Consider the following 24,220-nt stretch of genomic DNA (forward strand, 5'->3'; position numbering starts at 1 on the left):
CATCATTTAGAACATATAACACAATACTATGGCTTTGCTGAAAAAGCATTGTATTAGAGATTCAGAGTAATGGCGCATGTACATAATCATATTATGGCTTCCAACAGTTGGAAATGGCGGTGATGTTAACATGTTAAAATATTTAGGTTGGGTTTCCATAATTCTAGGTGATGCTGTATGTGTTTCTCAGAGTATTCTGTGTGCCACCATTAGAAACAAAAAATGGTGTTATTTTTTTAGCCCAGTTTCAGATCAGAATAATGTTGCATTTTAATGTCTATATTATGACCTCACGACCCAGACCCTACACGTTTTTACTGAACTGAACTTAGGTTCTACACAAAGTTTAATGGTGATCTACATAAAACCTAAGTAAAACCATCGGGTTGAGTTCTTATTACAGATGACTGAAACCGGCCATATGGAAATGTCTGGCCATGGCATGCAACAAGGTTAGGATGACCAAAAAGCCCCCTGACATGTCCGCTCCCCTGACATGTCTGTTTTAGTGAATACTTCTGTTGTTCATAAAATCACAATACTGGAACAAATTTTCTTACAGCTCTGCGTTGTGCCATTCCTCCTGTTATTCCACCTAGAATTTTATGAATAAATTGACAAATGGGTGTTACCATTCCTCTTGTCAAATGGGCGTGCCCCTACACAGTTTAAGACTATGAGCACTGATTGGACAATATAAGACACGCCTCCAACTGGTAACACCCAGTTGTAAATGTATTAATAAAATTGTAGGAGGAATAACAGAGGATCAGTACAACACAGCATTCTAAGATATGATTCTTCAGAAGCGCTATTTGATGGGGAATACAAGTATTTACTAAAACAGAGAGGTGACAATTTGAAGCACCACAAGGCTTTCAGCATTTAGTTGTGTTGGAGTGCTGCAGCCCCTTTGGATTTTCTAATCATGAACCCCCACGATGTTGTCTTCTCACATGACTAAGCACTTATAGCACAATCATACTACCAATACCTATTGTGTTAATAAAGATTAACTGATAATTAAAGGGTTTGTCCACCGGATAGGTCATCAGTATACGATCGTGGGGGTCCGACACCCGGACCCAACACTGATCAGCTGATCAGGCTCCGACTCCGTAAATTGCATACTGTGCAATGACATCCGCTGCAGGCAGCCGGAGCCACTGATCAGTTCGGGTGTCAGACCCGCACCGATGATATACCGATGACCTATTCGGTGGATAAGTCATCAGTTGTTCAGTAGTGGACAACCCCTTTAATAATTATTTTACAATCGCACCGAAAAATAAAGAAGAAACATGGATTTACACAAATGTCTGACAAACCACCATTGATTATAGCAGATAAATAGGGGTCACATTATGAGCATTTCCTCAATGATTAATTCTTAATTATTCATTAATGTTTAGTTCCTCTCTGATTACTCTTTACTTAATTATATTGTCAGAAAGTTTTTGCTTAACAAGCGGATATTTTAAGATTTGAAAATGATAATTCTAATTATAAGTCCTTCAGTGCATTTATATCCTACTATATGGAAGTACCAGACTTCTTCATTATAAATTCTAATGACTGAAGTACCTCTCCTTTTAAAGGGATAGTACCATTTTAGAAAATGAATGTTATTTATCTTCTAATTAAAAGTTATACAATATTCCAATATAAATTCTGTATCAATTCCCGAAGGTTTTCAAGATCTCTGCTTACAGTTACTCAATGGGAACCTATATTTTTTTTATTTCCACTGGGTAAAAAACTGTCCTAGTTATGTGATGATCTTTCATTGACATACAGATCTGACATCTGTACTATACTGAACCCTGTAGATTTGTGAACTTCACATGACCAGGATACATTTTTATCCCCGATAAAGGTTCCCCATGAATGACAGCTAGCAGAGTTCTTGAAAATTGTGATAAATCGATACCGAAAGTATTTTTGGAACATGCATAACTTTTCATTGGACAATAAATAACCTTTATTTGCTGGGACCATAATACCCCTTTAAGGAAGAATTACTTTTTGTACATATAATTTCAGACAAAAACTTTGAACACTCTTTTAATTAACGTTCACATCTACAAATAATCTACATATCATGTTAGGAAACTTTGCAAAAATTTGGCTTTACTTACAGTATCTTTTTACTTATCATGTTTTATAGGGTATTTACAGTAAAAGGATAATTAAGACTTCTACTGGCTTCATTCTTGCTCTGACTTCACATCTCTCAGGCCCTCCTACTGGTTCAGTGTCTGTACATTGAAATGCTTTGCTGATTTGCTTTCTGGGAGATGTACTGTATTACTTATTCCAGAAAAAAAGGAATTTCTTAGAATACAGAAAACCTAGCTTTAGGCATGAGTAAAATGATCTTTTAACTCAAATCAGTACCAGAAAAGTAAAGAATATTATTTATAAGGTTCCTCAGTATTTATGTAGATTTCTACTCTGAAATGTGAAAATGTTGCATGAAGGTACAGTTGAGATTTTTTTTTTCCAATATAAATGGTGATATGTATGGATTTTTTCAAACAGTGGCCATATGACATCATCGAGTGGCTGCCTCTACCAATACAACTGCAGTTGTACTTCTATGTCCCAAATCCAAGCAGATTACTACAACACTATTTTTATTTTAAAAAGACACCTATTCCTTCAATGAATTTAAAGGGGGTTTCCAGCCAATAAAAATTGATCCTCTGGATAGGCCATCAATAGCTGATAGGTCGGGGTCCAACTCCCGGGACCCCTACCAATCGGCTGTTTTGAAGGGACTGCAGCGCACATACGAGCGCTGCTTTCCCTTAATTTTGTTGGAACTGGGACCAGCGGCGGTCACATGGGATGAAACATCATACCAAGAGGCCGGCCTGGATAACGTTAGAGGGCCGGCCTCCTGGGATGACGATTCATCCCATGTGACCGCCGATGCAGCCAATCAGAGGCTGCAGCAGTCTGCCTTGGATGAAACGTCATCACAGGAGGCCTGCTCAGCAGTTTTACGCAGCGGACAATCCGGGCAAAAAACTGCACCACAGTTTGGTGTGTTTTTTCGCCCAAAATTCCCTGAGGCCATCGAGGCGGATACCAGATACCGCGGCCCGGTACCAAATAATCCGCAGCCCGGTATTGGTCCGCGGCCCGGTGGTTGGGGATCACTGCTTTAAGGGACATATAAGACATTGGGTTAAACTCCATTGCACAGAACACTGCATTACATTTGGCATGATATATATGTATTTGTTATTGCCTGTAAAAATATATATATATTACTGTACCATATTTTTTTTTACGAATTTGCAGTCTATGAATACAGCTTTAATTGCAATGGATATATTGAGCTACTGTATATGTCACTTAGTCAATACATGTGACATAACTTAATTATCCCATGGCAAAAAAAAAATTGCAATCACGATGTATTGTTTTTTAACGTTTCAGGCAGCATCAGATTCAAAGCCTCTTAATTTGAAATCTTACCAGTCTGGTTGCTTGCGCAGCTCCGCCAGCTGATGAAGACGCTTGAGTGCTTTCTCTTGCTTTTTTTCATCTTTCCAGGACTTTGAAGCCACATTTCGAGCAAATTCTCTTTGTTTCAATTCTTTTAATCTCTGTAGGAATGAAAAAAAATATACACATCACTTTTCTTAGTGTAAAGTTGTATCATGGTATTGCGTTTCTCATACTGTAAGGCTATAATCTAGTAAAAACCTTTTTGGTCCATTTTTTAAAAGATTTTTTTAAAGAAATCAATGTTTTATGTGTTTTTAAACAACTTTTAATTTGACTTTTATTTAAAAAAAATTCTCACTTTTTAGGATACAGCTTCTATGTTTCCTGTATACATAGAAGCTGTATCGTTCTGTTTTAGCCAATTCCGTCAGTTCAGATGAACTGACGGTTCGACTAAAAGCTGGTCCTGCGTGTCTCTGACATACAGGATCCACCAAATTATCATAACTTAGATGTGATCAGTATTAGCTGAATCCTGTGTGTCAGAGACATGCAGGACACGATCTCAGCTGAGCCGTCAGTTCAGCTGAACTAACAAAATCAACGGAAACAGAAAGAAATAGCTTCTATGTATACAGGATACATAGACGATGTATTGTAAAAAGTTTTTTTTTTAAATAAATAAAAGTCAATTTTCAATTTAAAAGCTGTTTCAAAACTCAAAAAACATTGATTTTTTAAAAAAAAAATTCCTTTCGTAGGTGTACGTAGCTTTTTTGGCCTTCAGGACGCGTGTTTTTTTTCCGTTTATTCATCTTCAACATAGCCATATGAGGGCTTTTTTTTTGCGGCATCATTTTGGAGTAGATAATGGAGTAGTATAACTTTTAGTAATTTATTTTGGGGTGGGGTTTAGAAAAAAAAACAAACAATTCTGCCATAATTTTAATGGTTTTATTTTTATGTAGTTCACTGTGTGGTATAAATGACATGTTCATTTATTCCGTGGGTGAGTATGATTATGTAGATATCAAATTTATATCGTTTTTTTCTATGTTTTACAACTTTTGCGCGCAAAAAAACACTTTTTAAAAAAGAAAAACTATTTTTGGTTTCACAGTAAGGAGTACATGACCCCATGTAAAAAAACGGATTATAAATCCTCCCAGTATATATTCCATGAACATACAGAACAGTACTACCAAATATATGTGTAGAAAACATGAGCAGCACTGATTTCATTCAGCAGAGATTGAAGTTTTCAGGCAATTTATCTATGACGTTCTCCTCAGGCATATCAATTAAGACTAAATGGTATATAATTCTGCATGTCAGGCTCAGGTAGCCCGCAGCAATACTTGTTTTTATATAATATAATCACTTTGAACAGCGTTTGCTAAGAGACTCACGCTATATTGCATAGAAATCTGTCCAAAGTAATAAACACATCATAACTTTATAACTTCATAGAAAATATTTCATTGCAATAATTAAAAGAGATACAAAAATCTATAATGCTATGACAAATTAACACAATGACTTTTTAAGTTAATGTGTAATATAGAAAACTAGTGCGTGACTGGTCATGTGACAGATCATTCCCTAACAGTCAATGTACCTTTAACCGATTTAGGATCCCCACTGTGTATTGAATAGGTCTATTGATCCCGATGGTCATGCGATTTATCACGTAAGAGCTGAGAACTAGGATCTAGGAAATAGCTTTGCCACCCAGATGGTATTTACTATAAAAATGTTTTACCGGCAATAGCTACTGTTTTATGAAAAAACAGAGGCGCTTGCTATTGTTGGTATTTTTGCATAAAAAGTCAGGTTACTTTCTTTTGGATTAGATATTCCTTTATTGCTTGGCTGTCCAGCCCTAGAAACATCAGCAGTGTCAAGACTAGGTCAAGTGTGAGAGGGGCACCGGCGGGAGATTGCAGAGGGAAAGGGAGCAGAGAGGCAGAGCCCCGAGAGTCATGAGTGGTGGTCGGAGGAGGTGGACAGTCATTGTCTGTCTGAGGCTCCCAGCACCAAATGGAAAATCACACTAAGTGTGAAGTCACAAATCCAAAATAACACCCACTTTTTACCTGTGTTAGGGGGTATTTGCACGTACCGTTTTTGTGGTGTTTTTTTTTGTTGTGATTTGCACATAATTGCGACAAAAAATGCCACAAAACCGGCATGTGTAAAATCACCCGGAGACAAAATACATAAGTAAAATAAAAACAAATAAATGGGCCACCATACTTCTAGTTCTGGTGTAATTACCCTATATCAAAATTAACATTAGGCAAATAACTCAAATTTTTTTAAAACCGCAAATTTTCTTTACTTCTTTTACAAACTATATATCTAAAAATAAAAAAAGCAAAAAGTGTGTCGAAATTTTTTTAAAAAAGGTCATAATGGTCCTGAAAAAACAATTAAACTCCTCACTGCTTTTGTTTTCAGAAACAGCGCCTCTCTTATCCACAGGCTGTGTCTGTTATTGCACCACAGCCCCACACACTTGAACACCAGACACAGCCATAAGAGTGGCACTGTTTCTAGCAGCCCCTTTTTCTAATCTCATACAAATCTCATATGTTGTTCTAACTTGGAGGGACAACCACTGGGTGGCCACACAGACACATATAGCTGTTATTAATCTGGTCATCTTGCGACACACATCTCAGGATATGTTGAGATAAGAGGAAAGGTAAGGAAGACACATCTGTACATCCTTGGCGGTCTGGGGTAGTAAAGTGGTTAATGTCTCTATCAATTTAAATGATACATTGAAATAGATTCAACATGCTGTGCTGATTAATTTCATAATACACCTTTACAGGGGTCAGAGGATTGGATACTCTAGATCCCCTTTTTTCGTTTCATACATCCTGGGTGTAATGATACAATTATGTCTGCTTACAGCCACCACCAGGGGGAGCTCACTGCATATGGCTTTATAAAAGTAAAACTTTATGAAGCTGTATAAACAAATGTGCAGTCAGCACCACCTAGTGGCAGCTGCTGACAGAAATGCTGTAAAAGAGCTCAGCGCAGATTGAAGAGTGAAAGGTGCGGAGTTGACCACAAAACCCTCTTTTGTGTACTCTCCTGTACCAAGGACTGATTGCTAAATAATAATTCAGGACCTCACGTATCTGTATTATTTGGAAGAATACTGCATAGACGCAGGAGAGACGGTAGCCATATAATATTCCCACAAATTGCCCTGAGATGTTTTATGGAAATGGTCATATTTTACTCACAACTATATTTTTGCTAATTTGAATAATATAAAGCCTTTGATGTGCCATAAAAATAATAGGAAATGAAACATCATAATGTTTGGCTCATTTTAAAGTTTATTCTGATCAAATATTGACTTTTCTGTAGGATTTTACTGATGCACTTACAATCAGTAATGTGTAAATCCAATTGCCATTCAAGGTTAGTATATTAGTTTTGGTAAAGAGGTAGCACAAATAGCAAAGTGGGTCACTACCCCATCAAATGGGATTCTCCTTTATTAAGTATATAATACATTAAGGTCCACCATTCTTTTTTAGGGCCACAATTCTGTGCTGATTAATTTCATAATTTATCTGTATTGGGCAGCTCTGATTTTCTGACTTGATAAAGGATATAATTCTGGCTGCATGCGGCCACCAATAGAGGGAGCTAATTGTATCTGGATTTATAGTATTGGCAGCAATATAAGTCTGTTTGGAGATGGTGACTGAATACAAGCTGAAGGGAATGTATTCTTCCTCCAGGACACTCTTTTATGTACACAGACTACAGGGAATGTTGACTTCACCGAGGTGGAAAAGAGATTCTACATCCCGGTGTAACTAAAACCTGGACAGGGCTCTTTCTCCAGTTGGTAAGAAGACATCTGGTATAGTTAGAAGTTTTATTTAGTCAGTGCTTGGGCAGAAGTTAGAATATGCTATCACTTTCTGATCGGAGTGGATCCTATATCTGGGACCCCCACTGATCCTGAGAATGAAAGGGCTGCAGTGCTGGTTTAGGCAGCTGATAGCAGGTCCATGCAGGGAACTGTGGCACGACCTAATTTTAATGGATAGGGCTATGCTGCTACTTGCTGCACAGCTGGTTTTCCAGAAGCACTACTATGCAAGAAAAACTGATGGGAATGCAGCGCTGCAGCCCCATCATTCTCAGGGTTATTGGGGGTTTCAGAGGTCGGACCCCACTGGTCAGACAGTGTTGGCATATCCTAGAGATATGCTATGACTTTTATGAGATGGGAAAACTCTTTCAAAGTTGGTGGAATAAAGACAGGTGCAACTTGGGGTGGAATTATACATACTAGGAGGACTTTATTAACTTTTCTATGCCAGTTTTCTGGCATAGAAACAATGCAAATGGCACAAAAGTAATAATTTGCAGTAAAAATTGCTACTTATGTGCCATTTTTGACCACTCATGGCACTTTTGTAAAGGGTGGGCAGAGCTTAGGAGAAGGGGCAGGCAACCCCGGGTCCCAATGAATTTAGCATAATTTTTGACAGAATCTGGCATAACTTATGGCGCAAATCTATGTCAGTTTGTGGCTGGCGTAGATTTATTTTTCTGTAGCACAAATGGCCAGAGATGCATCTAATTTATTTGGAGGTGTGCACCCTTTAATAAATTAGGCACATTTTACTCCAACTTTCTTTATATTAATACTGTGTACCGAACTTGTATTGTTTCCTGACCATGTCTCTGCCTTACACTACAAGCTGTTGCCCCTTGTTTGTGTACTGAGCTTGTATTGTTTCCTGACCTCGTCTCTGCTTTACTCTACAAAGTGCTGTTGCTTATCTATGTACCGAACGTGGACTGTTACTTGACTACTCTTGCTATTATCACCATTCATCCAGATAATGTTAGCCACTGGACTCCAATCCTGCTCCCAGACCTTGGCAACCCGGTTTGAATGTGACGAGACTTGTCTGACAAAAAAGAGCCATGCTTTTAACTTTTAGCAATACAAATATCAAAAGTGGTCCTTAATGGTGAGAGTTCTCTATCATTCAGTTCCATTATCTAGGCCTTTTTAAGCCACTTGAAATTCTTTCAGTCCTATAAATAATTAGCATTGTTTTTTTTTTGTTTTTTTTAATCATTTTAGCCTACGGCTGTTTTTGAATGTTCTCACAGACATGTACATATTTCCAGGCAGATTTTTTTTCTATCTGCAACACCTCACATTAAGTTAATTAAGTCTTAAAATAAAACACCTGTTCTTAAGAGTTCATCCCACGCATGTCAACTTTAGACTGTACGTTTATGTAACATTCTGCTGTTATACACAATAAATTGAGGGAGAATGTGGGCTATGATATAACAAAATTTAAATATTATGCAATAATATAGCTCCAGGGCCTGGTCAGGGTGCGTAGAATAAAGTAGAAAAGTAAAGAAATAACATTAATAATTGTGGTATAATCACAAAAATAATCCTTTATACAGTACCAAATAATACCGCCATACAGTGCCTAATTAACCACGTTCAATAGCCATTGTTGCTAATACTTTGAATTATTTTGAGGAGGTGGTAAAGGTTTCTAGATGGTGTAGACCCAAAACCATGAACTATGATCTGATCTGACCCTGCTTTGTGCTAAGTTTAATGGACGATGTATGTTAGAATGTAATGGGCAATTGAACAATATTACACGATTTATACTGTATGATCCGCACCTAAAAGGGCAAGTAAAACAAAAACGCAAAAATAAAGTTACCAATTAAATGTGACACAATCAAGGAAATATTTGTCAAAATTTTATATTTCCAGATGGGAGAGTTGCACAACATGTATCAATTAACTAATTGAAAAATATATTCATTAATATTACTAGGTCTAGTATTTTTAGCAAAGAAAGGTCAGGCATTTCTTGGAAATAGATTCTGCATCCTTGGAAATGTGTCTTGTTTTATAAGGCATTTATTTTGTCTCACCCTCCTTCCCACTAAGAAACTGCAATAAGTGAGTAATAGGTTTAAGAACAATTTAACCACTTAAAGACTATGACCACCTTAACAACTAAATTTTATTTCATCTAAAACAAAAATCTAAGCAACTTTGCAATAGGTCTTAATGTAAATTTTTGAAACAAACACTTGGAAGTCAGATCCTGCAGTATTCTCAGCTTACATTTGGTAGGTTAGCAAGAATTAAACAAGAACGGTAAAGGACTGATGGAAGGTGATAGGACAGGTGGATCAGACTACAAAGAGTTTGTTTGTTGTCTGTTACCATGGAGACTCATAGGTCCGCAAAGGAGCTGTAGAAACCAAACGATAGGACATTTTTAATTAAGACCTATTGCAAAATTGCTACATTATTCATTTTAGATGCATTTGGGACAATATTATTTTTTTTTGTATCAATTTGGAGGCTAAGTCCTTTCTCTTTTTGGTAAATATCCTATCTTACAACATTCCAGCCAGACAGCCAGAAATGTAGGTGTTTTTGTTAGATTGTTTATGCAAACTTTTCAAAAGAAAATATTTCTGGTATCATTTTCTTTTCTAGGCTTAGTGTCACTTTATTAATAACAGATGTGTATCTCCAAAAAGATACGTTCTTAGCATTCTGCTCTACTCTGCATTTTTGTCTGAGCAGCTCTCGAATTCTAATCACAAACGTTTGATAATATATCACACATTCCATGCCTAATGCAATGTAAAACAATTGTCTGGCCAACATTGGACTAGCATTAACAACTATGAAATTAAGTGTCCCATGGGTTTCAATTCAAAAGAGGTTAAATAGGCCATTTACATATTAATTAGCCTGAGAGTGGTGAATGCAATTTCATAGCATTTAACATTTAAGGACAAATTTGGCTTATCTCGCCGCTAAATTTAAAGGGAGCGCTCCGTTTTATTTGTTAAGGCTTTCATAAGAGCTAATGATTAAAGGAATCTCATTTTTGCAAACAACATGCCCTTCCCAATGACGAGCCGCAATAATAATTTATTTGCTTAGTGCTCAACTTTTAACAAGGTTAGCATCTATGTTTTTGAGCAGCAGGTGCGCACAGCTTTCAGTAAAGCAGATTGGACCCCATAGACTAGTGGGTTGAATATAAACTGTTGTATCAATTGACATTTAAATCTGGAATGTGCTGCCTGAAGATACAAATAGTCACCAAGCTGTGTTCAGTGGCATTTGACAATTCCATTTTTTCTCTAACCTGGCATCACTTGAATGCATATCATTGCTGGCTCTTGTAAGGTTTTTCAGATGGTTCTGTATGCAAATAATTGGTTGTAAAACCATTGTGTGCTGTGCGCAATAATTTATGGATGTATTCGTTGAATTTGCAAACATAAACACTGCTATGAAAATACTGAGGCGGCAATGTATCTAGATGAGGATTTAAGACAACCTGTAATGCAACCAGGAATTGGTATATTTTTGGAAAAACTGAGTACCTTGAAAGAGAAAATAACAAAAAGTGATTTAACTTGACATTTCCATAGGTCTTAAAGGGGTTATCCGGTTCTTTAAAATTGATGGCCTATAATTAGGATAGGCCATTAATATTATATAAGTGGGGGATCGACTCTCGGCACACACACAGATCAGCTATTTCAAGGGTCACTTCATTTTTTACCAGTGACTGCGCCGTAATTTGTAGTGGCTGTGCCTGGTACTGCAGCTCTCTGCAGCTCAGTCCCATTCAAGTGAATGGGACTCAGCTGCAATACCAGGCACAGCCACTACTAAAAGTACAGAGCTATGCCTGGTATATAATGAAAAGGACCCCTCAATCAGCTGATAGGCAGGATTGCACCGATCTAATATTGATGACCTATTCTAATGATGGGCTATCAATTTTAAAGAACCCAGAATTTTTTTTCTATAAGATCATATTACATTCCAGTAACATTTGAGGTTGAAAAGAGATATTCCAAATACTCTTTACTAAATATTTTTTTTTATTCTGAATATCACTCCCATAATACCTTAGGACACAGCAAAGGTTTTCCCTTCACTTTTTTCCTCTAGGGCTCAGTAAAAACCCCATCTTCCCCATTGCAGTAAAATACCAGTGAGGCAAACGACACCACTGCTGTGGAGCTTGTGTTGAGAGGGGGCTTGGCACTGTACTGATCCAGGTGCTTCCGTTCACAATAAAATTCTTCTTACCTGCAGCTGCCACTAGGGGCAGCTTATTGTGTGGTAGTTGTATAAATCCATATGCAGCGAGCTCCACCTGGTGGAATAAAGGCAGGTGCAACTCGGGTTGGAATTATACATACTGGGGGGAAGTTATCAACTTTTCTATTCCAGTTTTCTGGCGTAGAAACTTTGCAAACGGCTCAAAAGTCCCAATTTGCAGTAAAAATTGCTACTTATTTTTGCCACTCACAGCACTTTTGTAAAAGGTGGGCAGAGCTTAGCTGAAGTGGCAGGCAACCCCGACTCCCAACGAATTTAGCATAATTTACGACAGAATATGGCATGACTGCAAATCTATGCTGGTTTGTGGCTAGAGTAGAATTATTCTTTCTGGAGCACAAATGGCCAGTGATGCATCTAATTTATTAGGAGGCGTGCGCCCTTTAATAAATTCTGTGCATTTGACTCCAACTTTCTAGAGCTGCAGGTAGCCAGAAATGTATAATTTAACCCTGTCTCTTACTATAGAATTTGGAGCTCTATATCAGAAAAAGGGAGCTCTGAGCCTATAATGATATGTTATGAAATAAATAAATGAATCAGCAAAAATGAATATATACACAATATTTTTTCTGTGTATGCCAATGAGTAATGCATTTTATATAGGCTGCCACGAGTAGTTGGGGGGGGGGGGGGAGACAACTAAGTGACAAATTCTCGGAGCACATTTCTGTCTCAGAATAAAAATTATTGTTACTTTTCGAGTCTATTATTTGACAAATTTGAATATCTTTACTATAACGGCACTAACTACTATAAACGTATATAATTCTACTATATCACATCAGTAACATTGGACGTACTTATTGTGTACTTGGCATCATCTGATTGGTTAGTGTGTGTAGAGGGGGTTTTACACTGGGCAATAATCGGGCAGATTATCGGGCAGCGTTCATATAAAGCTCGTTGACGATAATTACACTGTGTAAACAGGCCAGCGATCAGCAGATGAACGAGCAAACGCTCGTTCATCTGTTGATCGTATCATTTTAAAAATACTTAAATATTATCGTTGTCGGCAGCAAATGTCCCTATGTAAACAGGGAGACGCGCTGCCAACATAATGATAATGTATGGGGATGAGCGATCGGAGTAACAACCGCTCGTCCCCATCCATAGCACCGTGTGACAGGTGCAAATGAGCGCCGATCAACGAGCTGTCTTCTTGATCGGTGCTCGGTGCACCTGCCAAAATTGGCCGGTGTAATAGGGGCTTTACTCTAACAGGGATTTAAATAAAGGAAGATTCTGGAGCCATTCAGCGTCTCTTGTACACCATTACGGTCGTGTGCAGTTTCTCCCAGCCGGTGTTGATTTTGATGGTCCTAGACAAATTCTGTTATTGAGAAAAAGAACTCGGAGTGATCAATGATGATGATTACTCTAACACTGATAAAATAGACTATATAAGAATTTATTTTATTTCCAGATTCTAAATCTGTGTGTAGATACATTTTAGGAATAGTTTGAATGCTTGGAGAAGAGTTTATGACTGAATTAGAACTAGACAGAGACTTAAAATTATGGTAAGGAAATGATAGTGTGAAGTAAGAAAAGTTTTGTGGGATGGGTCCATATCTGGTTGAATATAATTTTTTACTGGAAACTCCAATTAAATTTTTTTTTTCTTAATTGAAAATCCTCATCTCTTTTTGGATTTTTTTATAGGGTGTATTGGACCTTTCACATATTACTGGGAAAACATAAAGAACGCAAGTGCCCTAAATCAGGGGTGTAACTTGTAGCTGCCCTCCATTTACTATGTGGCATTTATAATACTGTGTATTTTTATGTAGAAGAGAGGCCTCTGGGCCCACTTAGGCACTAGGGCCCAATAGCTACTGCACCCCCTTCCCTATAGCTACTCCGCTGTCTCCAGCATACAAATGTCCATTATTATGTATAAGCATATGACAGCTAGATTTAGGTCCGTCACCTCTGCCATGTTATTCCTGATGTCCATCTAGTGCAGTGGTTTCCAACTTGTATCTCGCCAGCTGTTGAAAAATGACAACTTCTTGCATGCCCCGACAGCCAGCAACTGTTGAGAGTTGTAATCTTGCAACAGCTGAAGAGTTACAGGTTAGAGATCACTGATCGAAAATATAGAATCTTGCATTAATCCAATTTTCTTCTTGACCTGATACCACCTCTTCTCTTATGTAGGATAGATATTGATATTGATATTTCAAAGAACATCTGTCTCCTGCCATAGAAGATAGTATGGTTTTTGGTGGTGGGCCGAGGGAATTTAATATTTACCTCTCTTTGAAAAAGTAAATGTGTTTCAAGGTTGGTACGGAGTCCTGGACAATACAATTTTTCGAAAGCTAAATACAACGATGACAATCCTAGGGTTTTACTACAAATTGAAGAAAAAAGTATCTTGAAGAATACCCTACCCTACTTACAAATACAGTGTAGCTTGCTTTAAAGCTTGTTTAATTGAATGGTGTCACTTGAGCAGCTCGAATAATCGAAAGGGACTTTTGAAAAAAAAAAAATCTCATTGGTTTTAATGTTTTAGTACTTTGGGCTATGGAAAATAAAATTTCCTACATCGTGGATTTATACAACAGTATTGTGCCATCTTTAAATGCTAATCAACCTAAAAGAAACAGAGCTTCTCACAATACTTGACTACCTTGATTTGAACAGTAATGTACTTTAATAGGATTGGTTAACACCTCTTGCACACGAGCGAGTTCGGTACGTGAAAAACGTTTCGGGTGACGGCTGGATTGCCCGGCCCGCTCCAGGTGAACGGGACTCTTGGCATCATAGACATTTTATGATGCTAGGAGTCCCTGCCTCCCCGCGGAACTACTGTTCCGTACTGCATCATTTTGTTCAGTTCGAAACAGCAGTTCCGTGGGGAGGCAGAGACTCCTAGCATCATAAATGTCTATGACGCCAGGAGTCCCGTTCACCTGGACTGCGGTCGGGCTGGGAAATCCAGCCGACACTTGGACTGTTTTTCACAGCCCAAACTCGGTCATGTGCAAAAGGTGTAAAGGGTTTCTCGCCAGGGGATATCGCCTCTGCAATGGCCATAGCAGGTGAATTGTAGCTTTACATGGCGGTCCAAGTAATGCAAGGACATGCCAGGTCCACCAGAGAGATTCAAAGTTCTGGCTCATAGGGCGAGATCTTCAGCACTGATAGACAATCCCTTAAATTGTTTCGGTAGAGATCCATGTAAACTGCAGATTACTGTAGGACTCTTGTTAATGTCTACTAAACATGACTAAAATAGGGGCCATTTAAAATTTCCCCATAATCAATATTTATTCCCTATCTACAGGATAGGTGATCAATATCTGATTGTGGGGGTGCAGCCGCTGGGAACCAGACTGATCACGAGAATGGGCTTACATTGCCGATCCTGGTAGCCACAAAGCAGTGGAGCGGTTGTGCGCATGCTCGACTACCACTCCATTGAGGCTGGGTTCACACGACCATGTTACGTACGTAATGTACGGAACGTATTTCGGCCGGAAGACCCGGACCGAACACACTGCAGGGAGCCGGGCTCCTAGCATCATAGTGATGTACGATGCTAGGACGTAACATGGTCGTGTGAACCCAGCATAATTTCTATAGGGCTGCCAAAGATAACGTTCAGCAGCCCCATAGGAATGTATGCAGTAGTTGTCGAGCATGTCCTCTACCACGCCATTCCTATGGGGAACGGGTAATATTAAGCCCATTCTTGTGATAAATGGGGGTCACAGCAGCCAGACCCCCACCGATCAGATATTTATCACCTGTCCTGTGGATAGGTCATAAATAATGACTATGCGGAAAACCCTTTAGCAAAGTTGTCTGCTTTGGACAATTCCTTTTTGCTGGGATGGTCCACGGGAAAATAAGCAGAGCAAAGATTCTTTCACTTCTGAAACCCCCAGTGATGGTCCATAATCTGTCAGAAAGTGTTTAACTCCCCTGCAGTGCCACCACAGGTGAAATGAAGCATTACAAGTTTGCATTTGAAATCAATGTGCTAACTGTGTAATTCATGGACCCTGTAGGTCCTCCAAAAAGAGAAATAATGACGTTCTTTGTCATTATTCTTAGCTAAATGGAACATTCCTGCAGTATAATAACTAAGCATGATCTAAATACGGTATTTGTAAAAAAGTTGTAAAAACTAGACAACTCTTTTAACAACCACTTGTACATTACGTGACTCATATGTGTTGTCACCCAACTTTCCACAATAACCCAGGTCCCTCCTTCCTACAGATTTGATTGTCGGTCTTTACTGCAGTTCTGACTTTGTATGCATGAACCAGGAGGATCAGGATTAACCATGCTTTTAAATTAAAACATTTGTTTATCAGCAGTAAGTAAGGCTTCATTCACATCTGTGTCAGGGCTCCGTTCAGGGGTTCCGTTGAACCTTTCCGTCAGGGGAACCCATGAACGGAACCATGACAGAAACAAACGGTTCAAGTCCCTGTGAGCTACAAAGTCTGAGTGTATAATATGTCCACATATTATAACAGAGCTTTTATTAGAGCGTTTATGCTTAGTTCACATCTGCGTCGTGACTCCATTCATGGGATCCGTCGGAGCTTTCCATCAGGGGAACCCATGAACGGAACCCATAGGTTTCCGTTTGCATCACCATTGATTTCAATGGTGACGGATCCGGTGCAAATGGTTACCGTTTGTCCACGTTGTGTAAGGGTTCCGTCATTTTAACAGAATTAATAGCGCAGTCGACTACGGTATTGATTCCGTCAAAACTACGGAACCCTTAAACAACGGTGACAAATGGAAACCATTTGCACCGGATCCGTCACCATTGAAATCAATGGTGATGCAAACGGAAACCTATGGATTCCGTTCATGGGTTCTCCTGATGGAAAGCTCCGACGGAACCCATGAATGGAGTCACGACGCAGATGTGAACGAAGCATAAACGCTCTAGTAAAAGCTCTGTTATAATATGTGGACATATTATACACTCAGACTTTGTAACTCACAGGGACTGGAAGAGAAGTGTAAAAGGACAATGAGCAATGTAGTGCAGTGATCTGTAAAATCCCTTCGCGGTCAGTAAAGCAGTTGTATTTATTTTTCAATACCCAGAATGTTATATTATATCCTATAATTAACTCAGCGGAAGGCAGGTCCACATCAAACACTGCACAAGGGTCAATACAAACAGAGATATTTAGCTTATTTTTCAATTACAGTCTGATAGAACAATGCACGGCAACCTTTAGCAGAAATCAAATTATATGTTAAATATATTTACTGTGCAAAAATCCTAAATTACAAAAATGATATGTAGTTTATGATAATTACAATTAAACTAGTAATTATACACAGAGGATTCCATGGATAAATAACACCTCATTCCTTCTATTAGATTCCTGGTTTTCTGGCTGATGTGGAACATTACGTCCTGGTATAGAGCTGAGGCTTGTAATCCAATAGCACTCAGTAGCTCAGGACTTGACTCATGGGTAGACTGGCCCAATGGATGTCCAGGAGAGACTGTGCCCACATAGGAATGCAAGCTCTTAGGGTATGTTCACACGGCCTATTTTCGGCCATTTTTCCGGCTGAATAATCGGAAGCAGAACACCTCCAAACATCTGCCCATTGATTTCAATGAGAAATACAGCGTTCTGTTCTGACGGGACATTTTTTTTTCATAAAAAACCGCCCATGAGAAAGCATTCATTTTTGGAGCCATTTTTCATTGACTCTATAGAAAAGCAGCTCCAAAAACGTCCGTAGAAACACCACGAAAATCGCGAGTTGCTAAAAAAAACGGCTGAAAATAAGGAGCTGTTTTCCCCTGAAAACAGCTCCGTATTTTCACGTTTTTTGGTAAGCGTGTGAACATACCCTTAGGGCTTATTCAGACAAACGTTTAGTAGGTACGTGCAACGCGCGTGATTTTCACGCGCCTCGCACGGATCTATGTTAGTCTATGGGGCCGTGCAGACAGTCAGTGATTTTTGCGCAGCGTGAGTCCGCTGCGTAAAACTCACGACATGTCCTATATTTGTGCATTGTTCGCACATCACACACCCATTGAAGTCAATGGGTGCGTGAAAATCACACGCACCACACGGAAGCACTTCCGTGTGACGCGCGTGATTCACGCAACAGCAGTAAAAACTATGAATGAAAACAGAAAAGCACCACGTGCTACAAACATACAAACAGAGTGTCATAATGATGGCGGCTGCGCGAAAAGCACACAGCCAGGCATCATATGATCATGACACACGGAGCTGTTAAGTACCTTTTGCGCGTGCAAAACGCCGCGTTTTTTGCGCGCTCGCTCGTGTGAGTAGGAACACATGAAGCGTAAACATTGCGGATTTCCCGCAAAAGATGTCATTGCTGAAAATCACCAGCGTAAGGGGGGATTCACACGAGCGTGTATTCGGTCCGTGCGGGCCGCGTGGTTTTCACGTGGCACGCATGGACCAATACAAGTCTATGGGGCAGTACAGACAGTCCGTGCTTTTTGCGCAGCATTTGTCTGCTGCGCAAAAAGCGCGACAGGTTCAATAACTCTGCGTATTTCGCGCATCGCGCACCCATTGAAGTCAATGGGTGCGTGAAAACCACGCAGGTTGAACGGAAGCACTTCCGTGCGAACCGCACGGAAACCGCCGTGCTTTTCTGTTTCCGAACATCCAAACGGAGTGTCTTTGCGATGAGCGAACCCGGACAATCGAACCGAACTTCACCGGGTTTGGCCGAACTCGTTTTGGCCGAACCCGGCAAAAAAATTATCGGTACGCGACGTCAGGAGATAGTCACTGTCCATGGTGCTGAAAGAGTTAAACTGTTTCAGCACCATGGACAGTGACTTCCGATCCCAATATACATGAACCTGTAGAAAAAAAAACGAAGTCCTGACTTACCGATAACTCCCAGCTTCTTCCTCCAGTCTGACCTCCCGGAATGACAATTCAGTCTAAGTGACAGCTCCAGCCAATCACAGGCCAAGCACAGGCTGCAGCGGTCACATGGACTGGCGCGTCATCCAGGGAGGTGGGGCCCGATGTCGAGAGGCGCGTCACCAAGGACGCGTCACCAAGGACGCGTCACCAAGGCAACGGCCGGGAAGTTCTCGGTAAGTAAGAACTTTTTCTGTTTTTTCAACAGGTTTTTCGATATTGTGTTCGGCATTCACTGTCGAGGGTGCTGAAAGAGTTAGCTCTTTCAGCACCTTGGACAGTGACGGGCGTCGACTAGCCTCATCTCTATGATGGCGGCTGCGCGAAAATCACGCAGCCGCGCATCATACACGGATGACACACGCAGCTGTCAAATGTTTTTTGCGCGCGCAAAACGCCGCGTTGTTTGCGCGCGCAAAAACGCAACGTCCGTCTGTATCTGCCCTAATACAGTAGCAGCGGAGTGGATGTGATTTGAACAAAACGTTTATAAATTGACCTGCGGTGCAGTTTTTGACGCCAAAACATGTAAATTTGCTGTGGAATCGCTGCCTTTCTGTTGCAGGTTTTCTCTATTGAAGTCAATGGGGTGGTAAAATCCGCAACAAAGTTCTTATGTGTTGCAACTTTTGCGGCGGAAAGCTGCAAATAAAAAAAAAACGCAAATATTTGCACTGAGACCCCCACCAATAGCTAAAACGAAGCAACTGAAGCACGCATGTGAGCGCTCAGCCGCTTCGTGTCTGTTTGGGTTTTTCCAGAAATGAATGTATCGGAGTATACATCAGCTTTCCTGGAAAAAGCCAAACAGACACGAAGCAGCTGAGCGCTCACGCGAGCACGTCAGCTGCTTCATTCAAGCGATTGGTCATACGTCGCTGGAAAAATACAAACGAAACAATTCCTAGGGTCCCTAAAGTCAAAATAGGCTTTTCAGGGGATTTATGCAGCCCTATCTGAGAGCAGCATATGATAGAGGGATAGAGATGGAGCTCTGTGATATGTTGGCTTATGTGTTTTGGAGCAAGATTTCTGAGCAAAAAGCAGAGAAAATCCAGACAGGACTCCTGGGAGAGACAGTGAGAGTTCTGCTACCCCCCCCCCCCCCCCCTACACAGGCTGATTGACAGCTTTCTCTGTACACACGCGATTTCCCCTCCCACACAGGCTGATTGACAGCTTTTCCACGGGATTCAGGGAAGCTGCCAATCCCTCTATCGCATGCTGCTCTCAGAAAGGGCTGCATAAATTACCTAAAAAGGTAATTTTCTGTAAGGGGTTAAATAAAAAATAAATGTAACATAGTGGCCATGAATGGTACTGCAGTTTGCTTTGTTACTTTTTACTATCTTTTTTATCTGTCCAAGATAATACTTTACTTTAATTATAATGAATACATTGATAGTAATTGTAAAAAAATATATATCTAACAACCCAGCAGGGTTTATTTCTGCTGCATCTCCTGTTTTACTACAATTACAGAACAAATTAGAAGCAATTTATTAATAAAAATAAAAAAATGAAAAATGCTCTTGCCATGATTGATGTTTTCAATTTAACAGTTTATCTAAGGGAGACAATCTCATTATTCTCACCTATTACTCAGAATCGTGTAGGAAGCCCACGGCATATTTCCTAAAGCAAAAAAAGTCTCTATTTTTGAATTTAGCGAGAGCAAGTTGAAGAGAATCGTCTGATGCTACTTAAGTATTCCGTGAGATGATTCATTAAAATAATAAATAAAAAATTATTCCGGCTGCGCTGTTTTGACCCTTCCCCGGCAGGAAATCTCAGTGTCGTTTTTGGATAGAGATATTAATGGGTCATCGGTGAGCATGAATTTCCAGGCTTACCTGTTTGTGAGCGTGGTCATAAGAATTAATATGGTTGTCAAACTCCTGGTGCTTGTGGTATTGCTTGTCACATAATTCACAATAGAAATTAGCCTTCAAATCCTCTAGAGCATTTGCTATGCTTTTTCCCTTTTCCGCATAGCCCTGTAAGAAAACAAAAAGAAAATATGTTGATATTTTTTCGGAAATGTGACACGGTGGCCGCTGGCTTCACAATATTTCGATATACAATAAAGAATCTTTCAAATGAAAGGAAAATAATCTTAAAGTAATAGTATATGTTATAGCTGGGAAATACATTTTTGAAATTTTTTGTTTTTTTTTACATTTCAAATATAAAATGGTAAATATGCGAGTCATAGGTAATGGGAATTACACATACAGACAAACCATACTTGCAACCTGTGCAGCTGCACATGGGCTTTGCTTGCCTGGAGGCAAAATAATAGTGCTCTATACTATAAATAAATTAGGATTTGAAAAACATGGGGCCCTTAAAATGTTCTTGCACAAGGGCCCTCTGTTGTTTGTGCCCACCTATGGGGTGTCAATACTGTTCTAAATATAGATTCTAAATGGCACAGAGAAGGGCACTATATTTAAGTCAAATACTTTTTTTCTAAAATTCCATCTAAAATGATATTTTTCTAAAAGTTATGATCAAAATGATACACTATGTGACATATTTGTAAATGGAGCAAAGTCATTATTGTACAGATATACTGTAGCCATCACAAGGGGTTATAGGAGATATATGTATGTTGTATGTGATATATTTATGCCATATTCATCATATACTGTAATATATCTGAGTACGTCACAATGGCCACAACATTTTTGAATATTTTTTATTTCCAAATTCAATATAGAATGAACTCTTCTTATACATGATGCCAAATGTCATTCAGTGGTTTCAAACCCCTCTAGAGTATAATAAAGAACATAAAATAAAAAATAAATTCACACCCTGACTTCCAATACTGTATATTTTTCAAATCTAAGGCCCCATTTTCTAAGGAATCCGTAATTACAGACGTAGCCGTCTTTATCTTGACTTTTAATGCATTAAATCTTGACTTTTTCAATCACTTTTCGATGGCTTTTGTTTTGCGATACCACGCTGCAGCAAGTTATGAGATGAAATTAAATTGCGGACCCATTCATTTCTATTGGCCACGGACACCTTTCCATCTATTTACGGATGTGTGTCCGGGCCGTAGAAATGATCTGCAAAATATAGAAAATGTCCTATTCTTTCCCGCAATTGCGGCATGGACTCGCCCATAGAGCTTTAAAACATGACTAGGGATTTTAACCAAACCAAGCCATAGCCTCTTCCAAAAGGAAAAAAAAATAAATCTATCTGTAGACAGTTTTTTCAGGGTTTTTGCTCCTTGTCAGTACAGAGCAGGGTACTGGCTGGGTCGGAGCATCTGTGTACAGATGGGTATTTCTTCCTTTTGGAGAGGCTCTGGCTTGGCTAAAATCCCTAGTCAAGTTTTGAAATGCTTCTATAGGTGAGACAATAACTTTCAGGGAGCTGCCTCCAATAGGTGGCACTAGAGAGATGGTTTTCCTAGTTATGCATAGTGCAGAGCCTGAGTGGGCGGAGCATGACACAAGGATTCTCTCTTTGGTTTTCTTTGAATAGCTTTGTCATGCTCCGCCCCTTTAGACCCTGCCCTTATCATAAAAGAGTGTTTCTTTTATACTCATGCATATGGCCATATTACGAATCCATAATTCAGTATAATGGTCTGGATCCATAATGCAGTGCCCAAAAAAATTCAATGGGCCCATATTGTATGTCCATGTCTCTGATTTATATGAAGGCACGCAGATCTTTTTTCATGGATGCCCTATGAATCCATGAGAAAAAAAGTGGTGGCATGGTTCATGGAATGCCATATTTTGTAGGCCTTGCTACCAAGATACTATAGAATTCATCACTGAGGCACTATACAGTGGCACAAGAAGTTGTATGGATTGTATAGACTCAGTGTGCTCACGTAAAAGCCCCGTGCGCATGGAAAGAGGGGTTGTGACTATTCACTGATCCACAAACAAGAATTGACATAATCAGCTCTGCTACATCTGCACGTATAGTTCTTTCATGACCAATACATAATATTGAAAGTCATCATCTAAATTGAGATATAAAATAAGAAGCTCCCCCATGCTGACTGTTTACGCTTGGTTAAATCACAGATCTTGTTTTCCTTCTTCCATCTTATTTCTGACAACTGTGGGTGATGGGCATCGATTGTCCATGAAAGTATGAAAGTAGTCTGTGGACAGACTGTGGTCAACTGATAGGATAGGAAACCTGAAGGGGCCTGCCTTGGGAATATGGTATATGAAATATATATGAGGACGTGGAGATGGAGATTACAGGTTCAGCAGCAATTACATAAACAGGCCAAGGTGAAGAGAATAAACTTGAGAGCGGCTCAAACTAGAAAGACACTTTAGTGTTTCTTAGCAATTAGAGGTTTGATTTTTTTGAATGCTTTTTTTTCTTCTTGGGATTCATCTTTCTCTAGTAGTTACATAAGAAACGTTTAACCCTATGGTGCCATCCGCCGTAAAAATTTACAGGACTGGCACTATGTACTTAGCTCAAAGCACCATAAATGTACAGCGCATGGATGGTGTGAGCTCAGGAGCTGTGGCCGCACCATCCGCATCGGGTGTCAACTCTATATTATAGTGGACACTTAAGTGCAATGCCCTTGATCAAAGATAACTAAGATCCCAGCTTTTTTAACCCCTTAGATGCCATGGTCAAATAGCGGCATCTAAGTAGATTAGACAGAGGGAGGAGGCTCCCTCTGTCACCCCCATCAACGCCCCCGTGACACGATCAGGGGTGCTGATGGGTTTCCATGGTAGCCGAGGGCCTAAAGAAGGCCCCCCCCCCCCCAGGTCTGTAATCTGCCTGTGTATGCCAAGGTATAAATAGACCAGTATATTATCAAGGCGATCAAGCAATCACATGTTAATTTTCTCTGGTAAAACTAAAAAAAAAATAAATGAAATAAAAATAAAAACACTTTTTTCCAGTTATAAAATGCTTCATAATGTTAAAACATAAAAACATTGAAAACAGGACTCATAATTTGTATTGTCGCAACCATAACAACCTGTTCTATAAAACATATTATTTATTCCACTGGATGAAAAAAAAACAAAAAACGAAATAAACAACAGTGCAATATTTATTTTTTATCATCACCCTCACAATAATAGGCAGAAAAGTTAATCAAAAGCCCTACCTAGCCAAAATGGTACCAATGAAAACTAAACTAAAGTTTGTCCTGCAAAAAACAAGCAGTCATGAAGCTTCGATGATGGAAAAATCAAGTTATGGCTCTCAAAATGCAGCGACACAAAAACAAATAATTGATTTGTATTGTGCAAAAGTAGTGAAACATAAAAGTCTCTATCAATTTGGTATTGCTGTAACTGTTAAAAGTTAACATGTCCTTTATACCACACGGTGAACACCATAAAAACGAAACCCAAAAACCAAGGCGAATTGCTGTTTTGTTTATTCCTCTACAATATATGTTCCCCAAAATGATGTTATTAAAAATACCACTGGTTCCACATAAAACAACCCCTAATAGGTGACATCAATGGAAAATTAAAAAAAGTCTTGATTAAAACCTGACTACAAATATACTCTGTGTAGTCTGATTCTACAGTTATACTTATTTCCATATTAGCAAGAACACGGCTGTAAATTTTCTCCTTATCTCGTCCATTTTTTG

The 24,220-nt window shown here is 39.3% G+C and overlaps 1 protein-coding gene across 1 annotated transcript in view; it reads right to left on the reverse strand.

Moving 5' to 3' along the window:
- ZNF804B (zinc finger protein 804B) overlaps nt 1-24,220 on the reverse strand; it is a 355,194-nt gene that overhangs the window by 4,749 nt on the left and 326,225 nt on the right. Inside the window, exons 2-3 of the mRNA XM_075827663.1 lie at nt 20,448-20,591; nt 3,487-3,617 (exon numbers count right to left, since the gene is read on the reverse strand). Of these exons, the coding sequence (XP_075683778.1) occupies nt 3,487-3,617; nt 20,448-20,591 (275 nt within the window). The remainder of the gene's footprint in view (nt 1-3,486; nt 3,618-20,447; nt 20,592-24,220) is intronic.

This window comes from Rhinoderma darwinii, chromosome 5, assembly GCF_050947455.1.
Source record: "Rhinoderma darwinii isolate aRhiDar2 chromosome 5, aRhiDar2.hap1, whole genome shotgun sequence".
In the NCBI taxonomy this organism is placed as follows: domain Eukaryota; kingdom Metazoa; phylum Chordata; class Amphibia; order Anura; family Rhinodermatidae; genus Rhinoderma; species Rhinoderma darwinii.